This window comes from Rhinolophus sinicus, chromosome 7 (assembly GCF_057876585.1).
Source record: "Rhinolophus sinicus isolate RSI-liver-muscle chromosome 7, RSI-T2T, whole genome shotgun sequence".
Classification (NCBI taxonomy): domain Eukaryota; kingdom Metazoa; phylum Chordata; class Mammalia; order Chiroptera; family Rhinolophidae; genus Rhinolophus; species Rhinolophus sinicus.
This window is the reverse complement of record NC_142507.1, coordinates 46,389,995-46,405,015: the sequence shown is the minus strand read 5'-3', so window position 1 is coordinate 46,405,015 and position 15,021 is coordinate 46,389,995. Positions and strand designations below refer to the sequence as shown.

Below are 15,021 nucleotides of genomic sequence, written 5' to 3'. Positions count from 1 at the left end.
CATTCAGTTCTATTGTGGGTTAGAGAGCATTCTCACATTGATTTCAATCCTTTGTTATAGTCAGATTTAAGTCTACCATCTTACTATTTATTTTGTTTGTTCCATGTAATTTTTTGGTGGTGGTTGTTCTTGTGGTTTTTCCTCCTCTCCCCCTACCCATTCTTTTTCTGCAGAGTGCTTTTTTTGAATTCTATTTAATCTTTTTAATTAACTTCTTGGATATTTCTTGTTTTCTTTTAGTGGTTGCTTTAAAGTTTATAACATATAACTTGAACCTATCAACTTCAGATGACATACTACTTCATTTGTAAAGTAAGAAACTTACAACACTGCACTTAAATTTTTCTTTCTCTCCTGTGCTCTAGTCTTACATTTTACTTCCATTTTGTTATGAATTCTACAATACATTATTGTGTATACTTTAAACAATCAATCATCTTTTAAAGAGATAATGAGAAAAATGCCTTTTTTATTTACCCATGTGTACCATGTTTGATACTCATCACTCCTTTGTTTATATCCTGATTTCCATCTGGTGTCATTTTACTTGAACTTGAATAAATGTATTTAACATTTCTTATAATGTAAGCAGGACCAGCTTCATTGGTATATGATCAATGTAGTTGCACAGGGTCCCACACTCAGAAAGTCTTTGTGGAATTTTATGCTGTGCAGCAGCCATATTGAAATTCTGAAGCCTTTATCTTTGAATTTGTATTTTGTAAGTGTAGTATGATTGGTCAGTGTAGTGTGCATCAGGGGCTTGGAGCCTCAATTTGCACACAGCCCCACCTCCTGCCCCCTCCCTAGAAACCCTCAGCTGCCCTCTCTCTAGCCCCCAGCACAGCTGGCCCTGCCTGGTTTTCCCTTCCCCACCTACACCCTGTGACCACTGCCAGCCTCCACTCCAGGCAGAAGCCTGGGTGTGTACACTCCATGGTGTCTTGACGCAGGGTAGGGCAATGGCTGTGGTATATCTGGTGAGTAGCCAAGCCTATCACCTACCCCAGCCCAGATATCAGCATGTTCTGGGCAGAGGTTTAAAGATCCTTGGTGGTTACCTGACTATCATGGGCTGGGGAGGCAGGCCTGTGAGATGCAGGGACACCTGGCTATATTTCCCCAGACTCTGCCTCAGCCAGAGTGTGGCATGTTGATTTGGTGGCTGGCAGGAAGGGGATTCCAGCTGCCATTAGGTGCTACCTGGCATGTGCAGGCCCACATCACAGGGCTGGGCTCCCAGGTTCCTGTGAGAATCTACACTCACCCCACAAGTATCCCTAGGCCTGAGAGCATTCTCTGGGCTGGTCCCATGCCTGAGGAGACTGTTTCTTCCTCCTTCTAACCTGCCTGAATCTAGCTGTGTTTATCTCTTCTAGCCAGCTTACGGCACCCTTTAGGACAAGCCATGGAATAAGACTTGTTTACTTTCAATGATTCCGTGTACAAGTTAAATGTTCTGACGTTTGCATTTAAAGTGTCATTGCACAATATATAGATGAATGGTAAAATTCATGCTAATTTCAATTTTTAATTTTTTTTACTTAAAACAACATTAAATAGTAAATAAAAAATACCTTGACCAGTTAAAAGAGAGACTACAGAAGAAAGGGAAAAGTTTCATAAAGCACTTTTCTTGCATTTTGAACAGGGGGCCCCACATTTTCAATTTGTACTGGAACCCACAAATGATGTCACTGGCCATGAGTGCAGGTCTGCTGTTGACAAATTCTCATAACTTTGGTTTAACTGAAAATATCTTCATTTCACCTTCCTTTTGAAGGATACTTCCAGAATTCTAGATTCATGGTCCCCCCCCCCTCCGAACTTTAAATATTTATCATTCTTTTCTAGCTTACCTTGTTTTCCCTATATGTAACATATACTTTCCTCTGGCCACTTAAAGATTTTCTGTTTATCACTGGTTTTCAGCAACTTGATTACAGTTTGCCTTGATAAGGTTTTCCTTGTGTTTATTCCGTTTGGTATTTGTTGAGCTTCTTGAATCTACTGAGTTAGAGTTTTCATTGAATTTAGACAATTTTCAGCTATTTTTTTTTTCATATTTGTTTTCTGCCTCCTCACCCCCTTCATTTCTGAGATTCCCATTATACGTAAAATAGACTGCTCGATATTGTCCCAGTGAGGCTGTCTTTTATGTGTTTTAGCCTTTTCTTCTCTGTGTTTTTGGCAGTTATTATTGCTCTTTCTTCATTGAACATACCTTCTGCAGTATCTGAAATCTATTGATAACCCATACAATGCATTTTTCATTTCAGATAGGGTATTTTTCAGCTCCAGAAGTTCCATTTGTTTTTTATATCTTCCATTTCTATACTCATTATGTTCATGTTTTCAAGTTTATGATTTTTTAAAGATGCATTACTTGAAATTTGTGTCTGTCAGCTTCATCATGTCTATCATTTTTGGCTCTGTTTCTATTGACTAATTTTTCTCTTGAGTGTGGGTCTCATTTTCAGGCTTCTTTGCACGTTTAGTGATTTTGATTGGATGCTGCACATTATAAATGTTACATTGCTGAATGTCTGGATTTTGTTGTCTTCACATAAAAATTATTCAATTTTGTTTCTGTGGGTACTTAAACTACTTAGGAATCAACTTGGTCCTCTTGAGCCTTTTTAAAAGCTTTGTTAGGGTGGCTCTAAAGTACCCTTCACTCTAGGGCTAGTTTAGTCCATCTGATAAGCCATGACCTAATGTCCCTACTGAATTGCCTGGGCGATCAACAAGGCTACTCCTCTCTAGATCATTGGAAGGTGACTATTTCCCAGGCCTTCATGAACTCTGGGTATTAATCAGCTTACAGTTCCCCCATAATTCTTCTTTCCCCAGTAATTTGTTGTCCAGCTTTGTGCAGTGTTACCTATCCATTAGCAGCTTATTATTCAGCCCAAGTTCAAGTGGATCCTATGTAGATTTCTGGAGCTTTTTCTCTATTTTGCTCCCTACTTTCTGATATTCTGCCCTGCAAATTCCATTAGCTTTAGCCCCTCCAACACTAATCCTGTCAGCAATCACAGTCCTGTACTGTTATCTAATATCTGAAAGCATTTATTTGACATATAAGTCCAGTTTTAAATTTACGGATGTTGGGAAGCCAAGTCTAGTCCAATTACTCCATCATGGCCCAAAGTGGGGGTCTTGCTGGTCCTTTTCATCAGGTTTCTTTCTAATTGAGGTAAAATTCACATAGCAAAAAAAGTAACCATTTAAAGTGTACCCTTTCATCCATTTTTAAATCAACTTTTAGAATGTTTCAAATTCCTCCTATTTTGCCAGATACTTTTATTTAATCAAATAAAATATTTTAGAGAATTTGGAGTGAGGCACTTTCCCTGTGTAAGACTTGAGTTAGTAAAATAGAGCATCAATGTTCTCTTTCCCAAAGAGAATTTAACTTACCTGAATGGATTCAAGTTGGTTTCTTTTAATGTGCTAAAACACAGAATCCTATATATATAATAGGTTATATTATAAATTACATTTCAAGCCGATAAGCTACAGTTGATGTATTTCTTGGATAAAAGTAAGTACTCAGAAAAGCAATTAAAAATAAAAACAAAGGGACATAATTATGAATCACCTCTTTGGGAACAAAGAATAGAAAAGCAAGTTTGATTGGTATCCTTTACTCCAAGCATTCTGTTTTATTACACTTTTTAAAGCACACTTCATTTTTCACATTTTTCTCCTTTTGCTTGCCTGAGGAACTGAATGACTGCTGCTATTTCTTCTGTTGAGGTTGTGTTACCCATTGTGGCTGTTGTGTGCTCTGTCTTCTGGCTTTGAGTCCTGCCTGACTCCATTAGTCTTCAACAGTTGGAGACGTCTTTGACTCACTGTATGGTACTAAGAGAAGAGACCAAACCTTTTTAAAAAATGATTGAAGCAGTTGTATTTTTCTCAACTTGTGTTTCTGTTAGAACTGTTGAAACAAGCTTGGTAAAGCAATCTCTAGGGACAAATATGTGAATAAGTTGGTTTAGGGAGTTTTCAAAAGAAGAAGAGAGACCGAGGACTTGAAAGCTGGGCCAGCCCTTAGGTTTTAGAATGTCCTCTGATAGTGGAAGTAAAGGCAAGAAACTGAGGGGGAGATGGAGAGAAAGGGTTTCGCAGGCTGGAGAGCCATGGGGGAGGAGGTGCTGGAGGAGCACGGTGGCTCAGAATTTAAATTAGGTTCAAGGGACACTCAAACGTAAGATGCCTGTAAGAAAAAAAACTGAGGCAAACCTTGGTTTGATGAGTGATTCTATTTTTTTTAATATAGTAATATATATACACACACACACACACACACACACACACATACATATATTTTAACTTTTATTAAATTTTTGGGGTGACATAGGTTAGTAAATTTATATAGGTTTCAAGTGTGCATTTCTATAATGTATATATTGCATTGTGTGTTCACCATCCAGAGTGAGTTTGATTCTTATTTTTTTGGATGGGACAAAATCACAACTTGTCAGAATAGGCAAACCACATTTTAAAGAGTTTAATTTGGCAAACATTAGAACGGTGAAATCATATATAAAGACAATCTCTATACTATCAATATACACATCGATCTAGTAATGCACTAAAATCTTTTTGTTTTAGAAATAGTTTGTCCAGTTTTTGAAAGCCACAATGTATTAATACCTACATTTAGGAGCAAATAGCATCCCTCTTTATAGTACCTGCCTATGTGAGGAGTGACTTATGTTGCTATGCTCCTCTTTCGCCACTGAAACACCGTAAATACACATCATTTATATTTGTGTGTGAATTCCATAGATGAAGCCATTTGTTTCCAGTAATTTCCATGTTAAGATATTTTGAGTCCTAGCAATTTTCATCTTTTTCTTCTCAGTTTGACCCATTCGTACTCAAAACACATTAACAGGGAAGGAATAAAGAAAGAGTTAATAGGAACTGCCAAAAACCTCCCCTAGGCTCCCAGGAGAGGGAAAAATACTGCCACCTGGTCTGTAGTGAAGAAAACCTGAGTCTCGAGGAGGCACTAAGATCCTTAGGAATCCTCTATAGATATCAGAAGCAGGAAAAGGATTTTCAGAGTTTTAATAATGAGCAATAGCTGATTGGATCTGCTTTTAGCAAGAGTCTTGCACAACAGCTTTGATATTTGGGGAGCTTTTTTCCACCCATGTGAGCTTAATTTCTCAAGGTTTTTTTGGAATGATTTTCTTAACATCAGACCCTCCTCAAAGTTTATTTGCTGGCAAAGCTGGTTTTCTTACAAACTTGTAGGAACGGTTTAAATGGAAGTGCAAGATCAGCAGTTACTCTGCCTAGAATACATTTTGCGTGTGTGCTGTGTGTATGTGTATCAGTTTTGGTCAGCTACACTCACAGAGCTGGGCTGATACATTTTCCTGCCTCTTAATCAAGACCTCGCAGACAAAGCTCAAGGAAGGATGACCCCTGCCTCAGGAAGTTTTGAATCAGTTGCTATTTATAACCAGTATACAGTCGAACTTGAGATCAGGTCTTTACTCAGCTGATAGGAAAAGTTCTCTGCCAAATTTTATATTTGAGGAAACAGTTTATGGGCCTGTATGAGTGAAGCCTTTATGTGAAAGGAAGGAATGTGACAAAGACTGTAAGTATTTTTGCTGATTTGGGTCAAAGGCGTGGTGGCAGCGATGTGGGACGTTCAGTCAGTGACATAATAGGTGATTACATTTTAAAGCAAGTGGTAGTTAATGACACCTTGGATTGTCTTAGTGTGGTGTGTATGGAATCCTGTGCTGCTAATAGTTGAAATACGTTGAAATAAGTATGTGATGGGCTAATATTATCTCTCAACATAGGACAGGAGGAGGAAATTAGCTATTGGTGTGTTTCTAGACTAACTGTTTTTTTCTCTGAATGTATACATGAACCTTTTGGTTATTTGAGATGTATCTCTGTGTATGTATGCTTCTTATAATACTCTGTATATGGGTCCTTGTTTCATTAAAAGGCTTGATAAAGAATTGTTATTATAAAATAATATTGTATACTGCTATGCGTAATGTCTTATAAAACCTCATTCTACTTCAGGAAATCCAATATGGCAGAACATTAAAGCTGACAATTTGAGAAATGCCATAAGTAGTATTTTCTCTGTATCATTACATCACCAACTTAGGCATGTCTTTGTGGAGTGGAATTACTTAATGGGTGATAGGTACATTTTTACATACGCAGTGTAAATGAAGTATTTAAGGATGGGTGGGCAATGTTTTAGTGAAGTTCAAATTAGAAAATTAGAAAACTGTGTTAACATATTCTTGTCTCGTTTTAATAGGATTATTCAAGATAAAGTTGTAGCCATTTTCAACAAGGACCAGTGATCAAAATTTTTCTTTATATAATGAGATTTCCAAGTTAAAGATGAAAGGAAATTACTGGAATTGTTTGGATTCTAACTGACAGGATAAAGAACACAGTATTTCACAGTTACTTGGAATGGAACCTTAGTAAAATTCATCGCTTTGTTATGCACCCACCTGGGAACATGGATGTTGGTTTTTCTCGTTCTACTGTTCAGACACTGTCAAGGAGCCACTGCAAAGACATCAAACAAAAAATTTCTCAGTGGGAAGGAAGAACTAATGGCATATCTAGTCCAGATAAGTGGCACCCAAAGGACTTTGGAGTGAGATATAAGAACTGTCATCAGGAGATTCTTAAGAAAAATCCTATTGCTGAGGGAAAGAGCAAAAAGTTGGATGTAACCAACTCTCAAAATGTCGGTCTAGATATTAATGAAGATACCAAAAGCCATGATCGAAGTGAGGATGAAAGTGAGAAACGTGAATATGATGGTACACGGTTCTTTAAAAACGAATCAGAATCCAATTGGGTATGTTCTCGGGTCAAACAAATTGAAAGCTGGAAAGAAGTTGTTTTGAATCCAGAGACTGCATTACCTCCAGGAAATTTCTATACCTCACAACTACTGTGGAAGAAAATAGAAGCACTTCCTCCAGATAAAGTCTTAAATTTGGCTTTACAACATTGTGACACTTCAGAAAAAGAACTGAATTTCAGAGTCCTGGATAGCTCCTATGGAATAACCAAGAGCTTAGAAAATATTTACTCTGAACCCGAGGGCCAAGAATGTGGACCTTCTATAAACCCTTTGCCCAAACCCCGTAGGACATTCAGATATTTATCTGAATCTGGTGTTATGCCATATAAAGAAAGAAACTGTGACAGAAAATACTGTGAAAATAATTCTTGTGCAGAGCCTTCTTTGGCCTCCTCTCGGGAGCCTGAACCAAAGAAATATGGCGGGAAAATCAGAAGGAGATCTAAAAGGTATACTCTTATTTGCTAGGTCATGATTTATAAGTATTTTCCTTATACCACTATTGAGCTTCTTTTTCCTTGTCAAGCCAATTTCCATTTCCCTGCATTACAGCCCTAATTTGCACAGATGGTGATTAACCCAAGGGGAAAACATGTACAAGAGGAAATAGTAGCAGTATCTAACACAATCTACTGACATAAGAGCATCACAAAAACTTCCTTCCATTTTTTTGTCTTTAAGAATGTATAGGGAAGCAAGTACATTCTTCTACTTCATTTGGGACATGCTGGCCTTAGCCTCCCTTTTCATTAGAGAATGAATTTAAGACAGGTACCCAGTGAAGAACACGAATGTAAAATGGCTAAAAACCTCCAGTTTTCTCATGGTGCATATAGGGCACCAGCCTAATTTATAATTCTTGGGTATCTGATAAAACAGCTTTGTAATTTTGCACACAAGTCTTCTACTTACTAATATCTATCTATCCTACCAATGTAAAGACTAGAGTTTGAAAAGATACAGCTTTATAAAATATCTCCTTTCTTAAGGAAATCCTTTGAATTTGAAGATATTCAGCACTTTCGAAATCGGAACACACAGAAGATTCATGAAGAACTTGGAAGAAATTCTGGCTCAGCACTTTATTACACACAGTCTGAGGACAATATCTATGAAGACATCATATGTAGGTGTCCACAAACTTTGCAATTAAATTGAATGAGTATGTATGTATTTGGTGAAGCCGTTAGCTATAGGATGGTATTTTCTTCTACAGTCAAGCGTATCTTGCTCCAGATTTTTCTTCTTCATATAGAAATCTGTGTTGTATAAATTCTTTTATTTAACGGATTTTACAGCTAGTTTAGTGGACTGCTCAGTTCAGAAGTAGATGTTTACAGTATAGTATTTTGAGAATTCTTTTAGCTTGGTTGGATGCCTGAGTGGTTTACTTATTTTTTTTTTTGTTTTTCGAGATCCCACCAAAGAAAATCCATATGAAGATATTCCAGTGCAGTCTTTTCCCATGTGGAGATCCCCTTCAGCATGGAAGCTACCACCTCCTAAAAGTGCTTTCAAAGCACCCAAGGTAGAACCAGGGAACTGATATAAGAAAACCTTAAATCTTGTTTATAATCCCTACAAAAAGGGTAAAATGGTTTAACAAGGGCCAAAACTAAGAAGCACTGAAATGTGGGGGTTTATTGTTGGTGGTGTGTGTGTTCTTTGTTTTGCTTTTTATGGGGAGTTGGCAGCACACAGCTTTTTGTTTTCTTTGGGTTGGGGAGGATGTTTGTTTTTTAGTACTTCCAAAAAATTGACAGGCCATGAACTTGTGGTTTACTGTAGTTGCCACAGCTCCCTATGAGTCAGTCTCACATCAACCGGTGGCCTAAATTACCGGTCTGGTCCCTAAAAGCATTCACCGACCCTGCAAGCAAAGGCTGCCTTGAGTTAATGAGGACTCTGAGCCATTTTTTTTTTTTCGGAAATTTGATTACATTGTAGTAGAAGAGTTTTAGATTCAAAACTTGAGAAACTTCTTTGCAATTGGTGAATCCTCACGTGAGATGATTTTAAAGGAAAGATGTATGTTTTTCTGGGATAGCTTTGACTTTGAGAGTTACAGGTGTTAACTAGATAATCTTACCCTTACCCGTACGTCTTCTATTTCAGCTTCCTCCCAAACCTCAGTTCCTTTACCGGAAGACTATGGAACTGAAGAACTCACAAGCTTATTTCCGGTCAAAGCTCACAAAAGATACCACTTTGCCCGTCACTTTAACCGAATGGAAGCTTTTTCGAGCTGGAGAAGTTGCAAACAGGAAAAGGAAAAATCTTCCAAGGGTAAGGGCTCAGTGCTCTCATTCTTGACTCTTATTTCAACATTTCCATAAATGAGAATGAATAAATTTTAGACTGATGTGAATAATAAATAGGTTGGAACTGACCTCCTGGAATCAAAAGATTTGGAAAGCAGCCTTAAGCTTTAGTTTTTGTTCATGCAAGAAAAATGCATGAATGGCTTTTGCCCAAGTTTCTTTATGGATTTAGAAAATTGATTTTAAATGGAGGGCTTCACTTCAGTTACCTTAGTTCTCATTCCAGTCAGCTGCCTATTTCAAGGACGCACTAGCATATCATCTGTACGGATACTTAATTAGGCTGGTTTCATTGGCATTTCACTCATTTATATAATTGCCAAAGTGAATTCAGTTTTGTGCATGTGTTTACAGATTTTCAGTAATGACAAAGTACATGTCGTTAATTTGGAGCAAATATTTTCATTCAGAGGAAGAAATTTGACTACTACTTGGGAATAGAAATTTTCAGCAATTATACTAAATAAATGATTTCTCAAGGGAGAAAAGGCAGAGCCTTTGGAACCAAAATGAAGAAATTGGGATGATTTGTAAATATATATTATATATATTTCCAAAGAAACACAAGAAATTAGATGAAAATATTTTAACACTCTTTATGATACTTTGTTTTTTGTAATTCAGAACGTTTTCAGGATTACTGTGAAGAAATCAGATCATTTAAATGTATAGTATTCTATACTACAATAAATAGTATTCCTTTCCTTAGTCCCATCTGAATTAGCTATATGTATTCATTTAGTACACAGTTTCTGTACCTGATTTTAACATTAAACAGAAGTCACAGCTGTTTCTTGATTTAGTAACTGCTGAGTTGTTCCTTGGGAAATAGTCTGTTCCATAATTACTTTAATTCTTCTGATCTATTTCCTGCCCCTCCCTCTTTAATATGTGAAGAGTTAAAGCCACACCGTTTCCAAAAAGCACTAAACTGGTTTCTCTCAGTTAAAAAGAAAGCCTTCAGCTGTTTATTCTCCTGTGTATGGTGAGGAAGAGTTACAAATCAGAGTTTGGAAGGATTGTGCGGCCGCTGCAGTAGTTCTGCCCACTGACAGATCACGCAGGCACAGCAGAGCAGCCACCCACCCACATGGCCCAGAAACAACAGATCATGGTTCCCGGGGGCAAGAACACAAACACAAAAGGGACTGCATTTAAGATGTGGTGCTTGGCATGGCATTAACAACTATTTAGGAATTATCGATTGTCACGTTTAATGAGACCCAAGGAGATTTTCAGTGCTTTAGATTTCATGCCTCAGTATTTCATATGCTGTGGATCCCCTGAGCACGTGTAGCTTGTTCTCTTTCCAAGTATAGGTCATAGGGCCTAACTTTTCCTTTTCTGATACTTCCCAATGTTTTTTGCAAAGTGTAAGGTGGGGGAGAATAGTGATGGTGAACTCCTGATTGTCGGGCAGGAACAAATGGTTAGCTTTTGTAGCTTTTCTACCTGGCAAACCCTCTTTGGAATAAGTCCTTGTAGGACGTTCCGTTTGCAGTACAAGTTTTGGCTTCAGAGTATCTTCAGGAACAACATTCCATCAGGAAAGCAGTTTCATTATTTCCCCTTTGATGACTATGCTATCCCTGGAAGAGAAACTGGTTTCGTAGTTTGAAAAGCCCTGATCTAGTCCATATGCCTCTTTCCCACCCTTCCTTTCTTTCTCTACTGTGGAAGCCTGTGTGGCATTGTTGGCTAGAGTAGATTCCCTAATGTTTTATACTGTTTGTGTCAAATGTGGACAGCAATATGGTTTCTATCATTTCTTAGGAAGGGTGCTCTACAGTATCTCCCGCAGGTAGAAGGTAAATGTAGGCTTCTCTTCCTAGCTGAGAACCAAAATTTAAATTTTATTACTTAACCTCATATTTCTAGAACAGATAGCTCCTTTGTAACATTTGAGTATACTTTTGAGTATTCGTTTCAAATGCACAGTAATAATTATACTATTTTTGTTCATTATGTACCCCAAATATGTTTACTCTCTCACACATCTTTCTATAGCTCCTAACAATACCTTTTATCTTGGATTCTCTTGTTTGTTTGTTTTATAATGCTAATATTTAAGAACATTGATAATTTTTCACTTGAATGGCAGTTGCAAAAATCTTTAGAAGAAAAAACTCTTCCAAAAATATGGGAATAATCTGCATATTGGAAGCACATGTTTCTCACATGTTATTTTTCTTGCACTGGACTGCCGATGGGTTGCCAAGATTGCTAGAGAAGCAAGGACAAAAGAGAAAACAAGAGCATTTTTCTCAACTTTGTTGGTTATCATCTTATATAACATTCCTAACGATTGTAATTCTGGGTATTAACTGTGTTAAACCAGGACTTATAGTTAAGAAAAAGCTTAGAATTTTAAGAAAAATTCTTTGGTATATACACCAAAAACAAACTAATCAATTCCTCCTTTAAAAAGTGGCTGTTGATCACTTTTAATTCCTTCCTCTTTTTAAAGCCCAGTCTATGTCTTTGTCTCTGCTTCACACACACTTCCCAGCAGCAAAGAAATAATTCTAATGAATAATATTTATTAAATGGAGCATAGTTTTTGTATTTGAGCATATTGGAAAGTCTCCTATTTTTATGACACGTTTCTAAAATATATTGTAATATAGGGTTCTCCTTTTGACTACAACTTTCTAAGCATAATTATCCTTTCTTTGCCAAAAATTCTTGGGAGCTAAAATAACTGGGCCTCACCCTGACTTCCAAGTGAATAAGTATTCCACTTCCTACTCTGGGCAAGCAAAAACTTGAGTCCCATAGTAAAGGCTTGGTCACCATGTGGCGTGCAGGAGCCAGATTTCCTGCACGTTGTGACATGGAATCTCTCAAAAAGCCTGTGCTGGGTTCCTCTAGAGAGGAATATCCTTTCCCACTTCTTTTACCCATGTTATATGGACTTTGTATTAGAACAACATATCATCTTACTAAAGAATTTTAGATTCAAATTTGAAAAGTGTTGAAGAAAACATAGTAAACTCTCTGACATTGTTCTTAGTAATATTTTTTCTGCCATATCTCCTTGGGCAAGGGAAACAAAAGAAAAAATAAATGTGACTACATCAGACTAAAACGTTATTGCACAGCAAAGGAAACCATCAACAAAATGAAAAGACAGTCTACTGAATGGGAGAAGATATTCACCAATGATATATCCGAAAAGGGGTTACTATCCAAAATTTATGTAAAGAACTCATACAACTCAACACCAAAAAAAACAAACCAATTAAAACGTGGGCAGAGGACCTGAATAGACATTTTTCTAAAGAGGACATACAGATGGCCAATAGACATTTGAAAAGATGCTCAACATCACTGATAATCAGAGAAATACAAATTAAAACCAGAATGAGATATCACTTCACACCTGTCACAATGGTTGTCATCAGTAAAGCAAATAACAAGTGTTAGTGAGGATGCAGAAAAAGGGGAACCCTTGCTCACTGTTGGTAGGATTGCAGATTGGTGCAGCCACTATGGAAAACAGTATGGAGGTTCTTCAAAAACTTAAAAATAGAACTACCTTATGACCAAGCAGTTTTACTTCTGGGTATTTATCCAAAGAAATCCAAAACACTGATTTGAAAGTGTGTATACTCCCCTATGTTCACTGCAGCACTATTTAAAATAGCCAAGATATGGAAGCAACCTGAGTGTCTATCAACATGATGGGATAAAGAAGTGGTGTGTATATACACAATGGAATATTACTTGGCCATAAAAAAAAAAAAATCTTACCGTTTGCATTCAACATGGATGGACCTAGAGAGTATTATGCTAAATGAAATAAATCAGACAGAGAAAGACAAATACCATATGATCTCACTTATATGTGAAATCTAAAGAACAAAATTAATGATCAAACAAAACAGAAACAGACTCAGAGATACAGAGAACATGCTGATGGTTGCCAGATGGGAGGGAAGTTGGGGAGGTGGGTGAAAAAGGTGAAGGCATTAAGTACAAATTGGTAGTTACAAAATAGTCATGGGTTGTAAAGTACAGTATAGGGAACATAGTCAATAATATTATAATAACTATGTGTGGTGCCAGATGGGTACTAATCTTATTGGGGTGATCACCTCATAAATTACATTGTCTAACCACTGTGCTGTACACCTGAAACTAATATAAAATAATATTGAATGTCCACTGTAATTTAAAAATAATAAAAAAAGAAACAAAGCTTTCAGAAGATACAAACAAATTGAGAAATGTAAAAGTTTTTGTTTATAAAATGGATTTTTTTCTGAATGAGAATCACTAATAAATTAATACCACAAACTGCAAAATTCGTTGTGTTGGTTGTAACTTATACTTTTCTGGTCTTTTTTCAGCTTGTATTGAAAATAGATGACATATTTGAATCAAAGAGAGGGAAGAAGAAAGTAAAGTTACACCCTTACACTGGAAAAGACGTACCTCCCTCAAAAGGTAAGAATTGTTCGCGCTGTCTGTAGCTATCAACATATGAGGGGAAAATCATTATATAACTTGATGTTTGATGTGAATTATAATTTTTGGTTTACTTTCCTGTCTATCCCACTTAAATATAAAATTCTTTAGGATAAGGGCCTATTTCTTTTCTTTTTTGGGGGGATGGGTGGGGTTATTTCTTATTCTTCCTCCAATCCCTTTTATTTAGTTCTATACCAAGTAATGACTATGGGATGACTAAGTGAATAAATTAGAAAATAATTGTAAACCAGGAAGCCTAATTTCATAGGCAGATTGCATCATTATTTTGTAATTCTACTTTGATTTATAGTCATTTTTATCAGTTTAGACTCAGTGGAGAAATGAAAATATTAGGCATATATAGATGGAATGTATGTGGTGTTCACCTTGTAGTCATCTAGTAAGTTCAGTAGTTTTATCCCTCAGATGCCTAGGTAAAACTTACGTTGTGTTAATTAAGAAACTCAACATCCATAGTGAATTCTGAGAATTTTCTTAAAAACTTATGCAAGATTCTTAACTTGGTTGTTTGGCAAAGGAGATGTAGAATTTAGCAATTTTTGTCTATGAGATTCATAAGTGAGAAACAACAGCCAAGTCGTACCAGAGAAGAAGGTTTCATATTTTCGCAGACTTCCAAAGACAGAAATTTCTTAACTTTCCTTGAAAATCTATTCTACATTCTAACAGTAGCTATGTGAAAATAAAATTCTTCATGCTACAATTCAAGACTCTTTTTTTCTTACTCTGTGATAAATAAAAATCAACTGGTCATCTTTTTTAATGCATTTATGTTTTCAAGAGCAATTATTAAAACATGTTTCAATCTTCTCTTCTGCTGAAGAAATACTTTTGGTTATTGTTAATAATAGCTTCCGTCTATTGAATGAAGGAATCGTCTCTTTACTGTGTATAACATAGGACTGCATTAGGAGGTAGAGACTGTCCTAATTTTACAGACAAAGAAGCTGAGCCAGAGGAAGAAATGCTGATTTTAGTCAAGGCACATGGAACCACAAAGTCTTATCCTTTTCAATCACCAACAGTTGCTCTCAATTTTTCTCCTAAGCCTTGATTTTTAGCAGTTTAACTATCTCCTCTCCATGTGTTTCCGTATCTTCAGTAAGGGTATAGCCAGAGGCTTTTAATTTGTATAATTCAGAATTAGATACAGAAGATGAAAAGTGATGCCAGATATTATGCTGGATCCTTTCAGATACATTGTCATTAATTTTCTAAATAACTCTAGCGGATATTAATTTTACTGTTTTAAAGATAAGGACATAAATTACTAACTGCAAATTAAGTACAATATCAAGACACTGGGGACGGGACAAATTCTTA

The 15,021-nt window shown here is 36.5% G+C and overlaps 1 protein-coding gene across 3 annotated transcripts in view; it reads left to right on the top strand.

Annotated features, from left to right (window-relative positions):
- The window catches only part of DENND2C (DENN domain containing 2C), a 71,881-nt gene that overhangs the window by 32,026 nt on the left and 24,834 nt on the right, over positions 1 to 15,021 (top strand). For 2 of the 3 annotated variants that reach the window (XM_019730359.3, XM_019730360.3), the window contains 5 exons: positions 6,317 to 7,332; positions 7,873 to 8,009; positions 8,299 to 8,411; positions 8,999 to 9,169; positions 13,557 to 13,653. In XM_019730359.3, coding sequence (XP_019585918.2) covers positions 6,509 to 7,332; positions 7,873 to 8,009; positions 8,299 to 8,411; positions 8,999 to 9,169; positions 13,557 to 13,653 — 1,342 coding nt within the window. In that variant the 5' untranslated portion in view covers positions 6,317 to 6,508. Of the gene's footprint in view, positions 1 to 5,606; positions 5,627 to 6,316; positions 7,333 to 7,872; positions 8,010 to 8,298; positions 8,412 to 8,998; positions 9,170 to 13,556; positions 13,654 to 15,021 lie in introns of those variants that run through there. The other variant, XM_088799511.1, reaches the window with a different exon arrangement.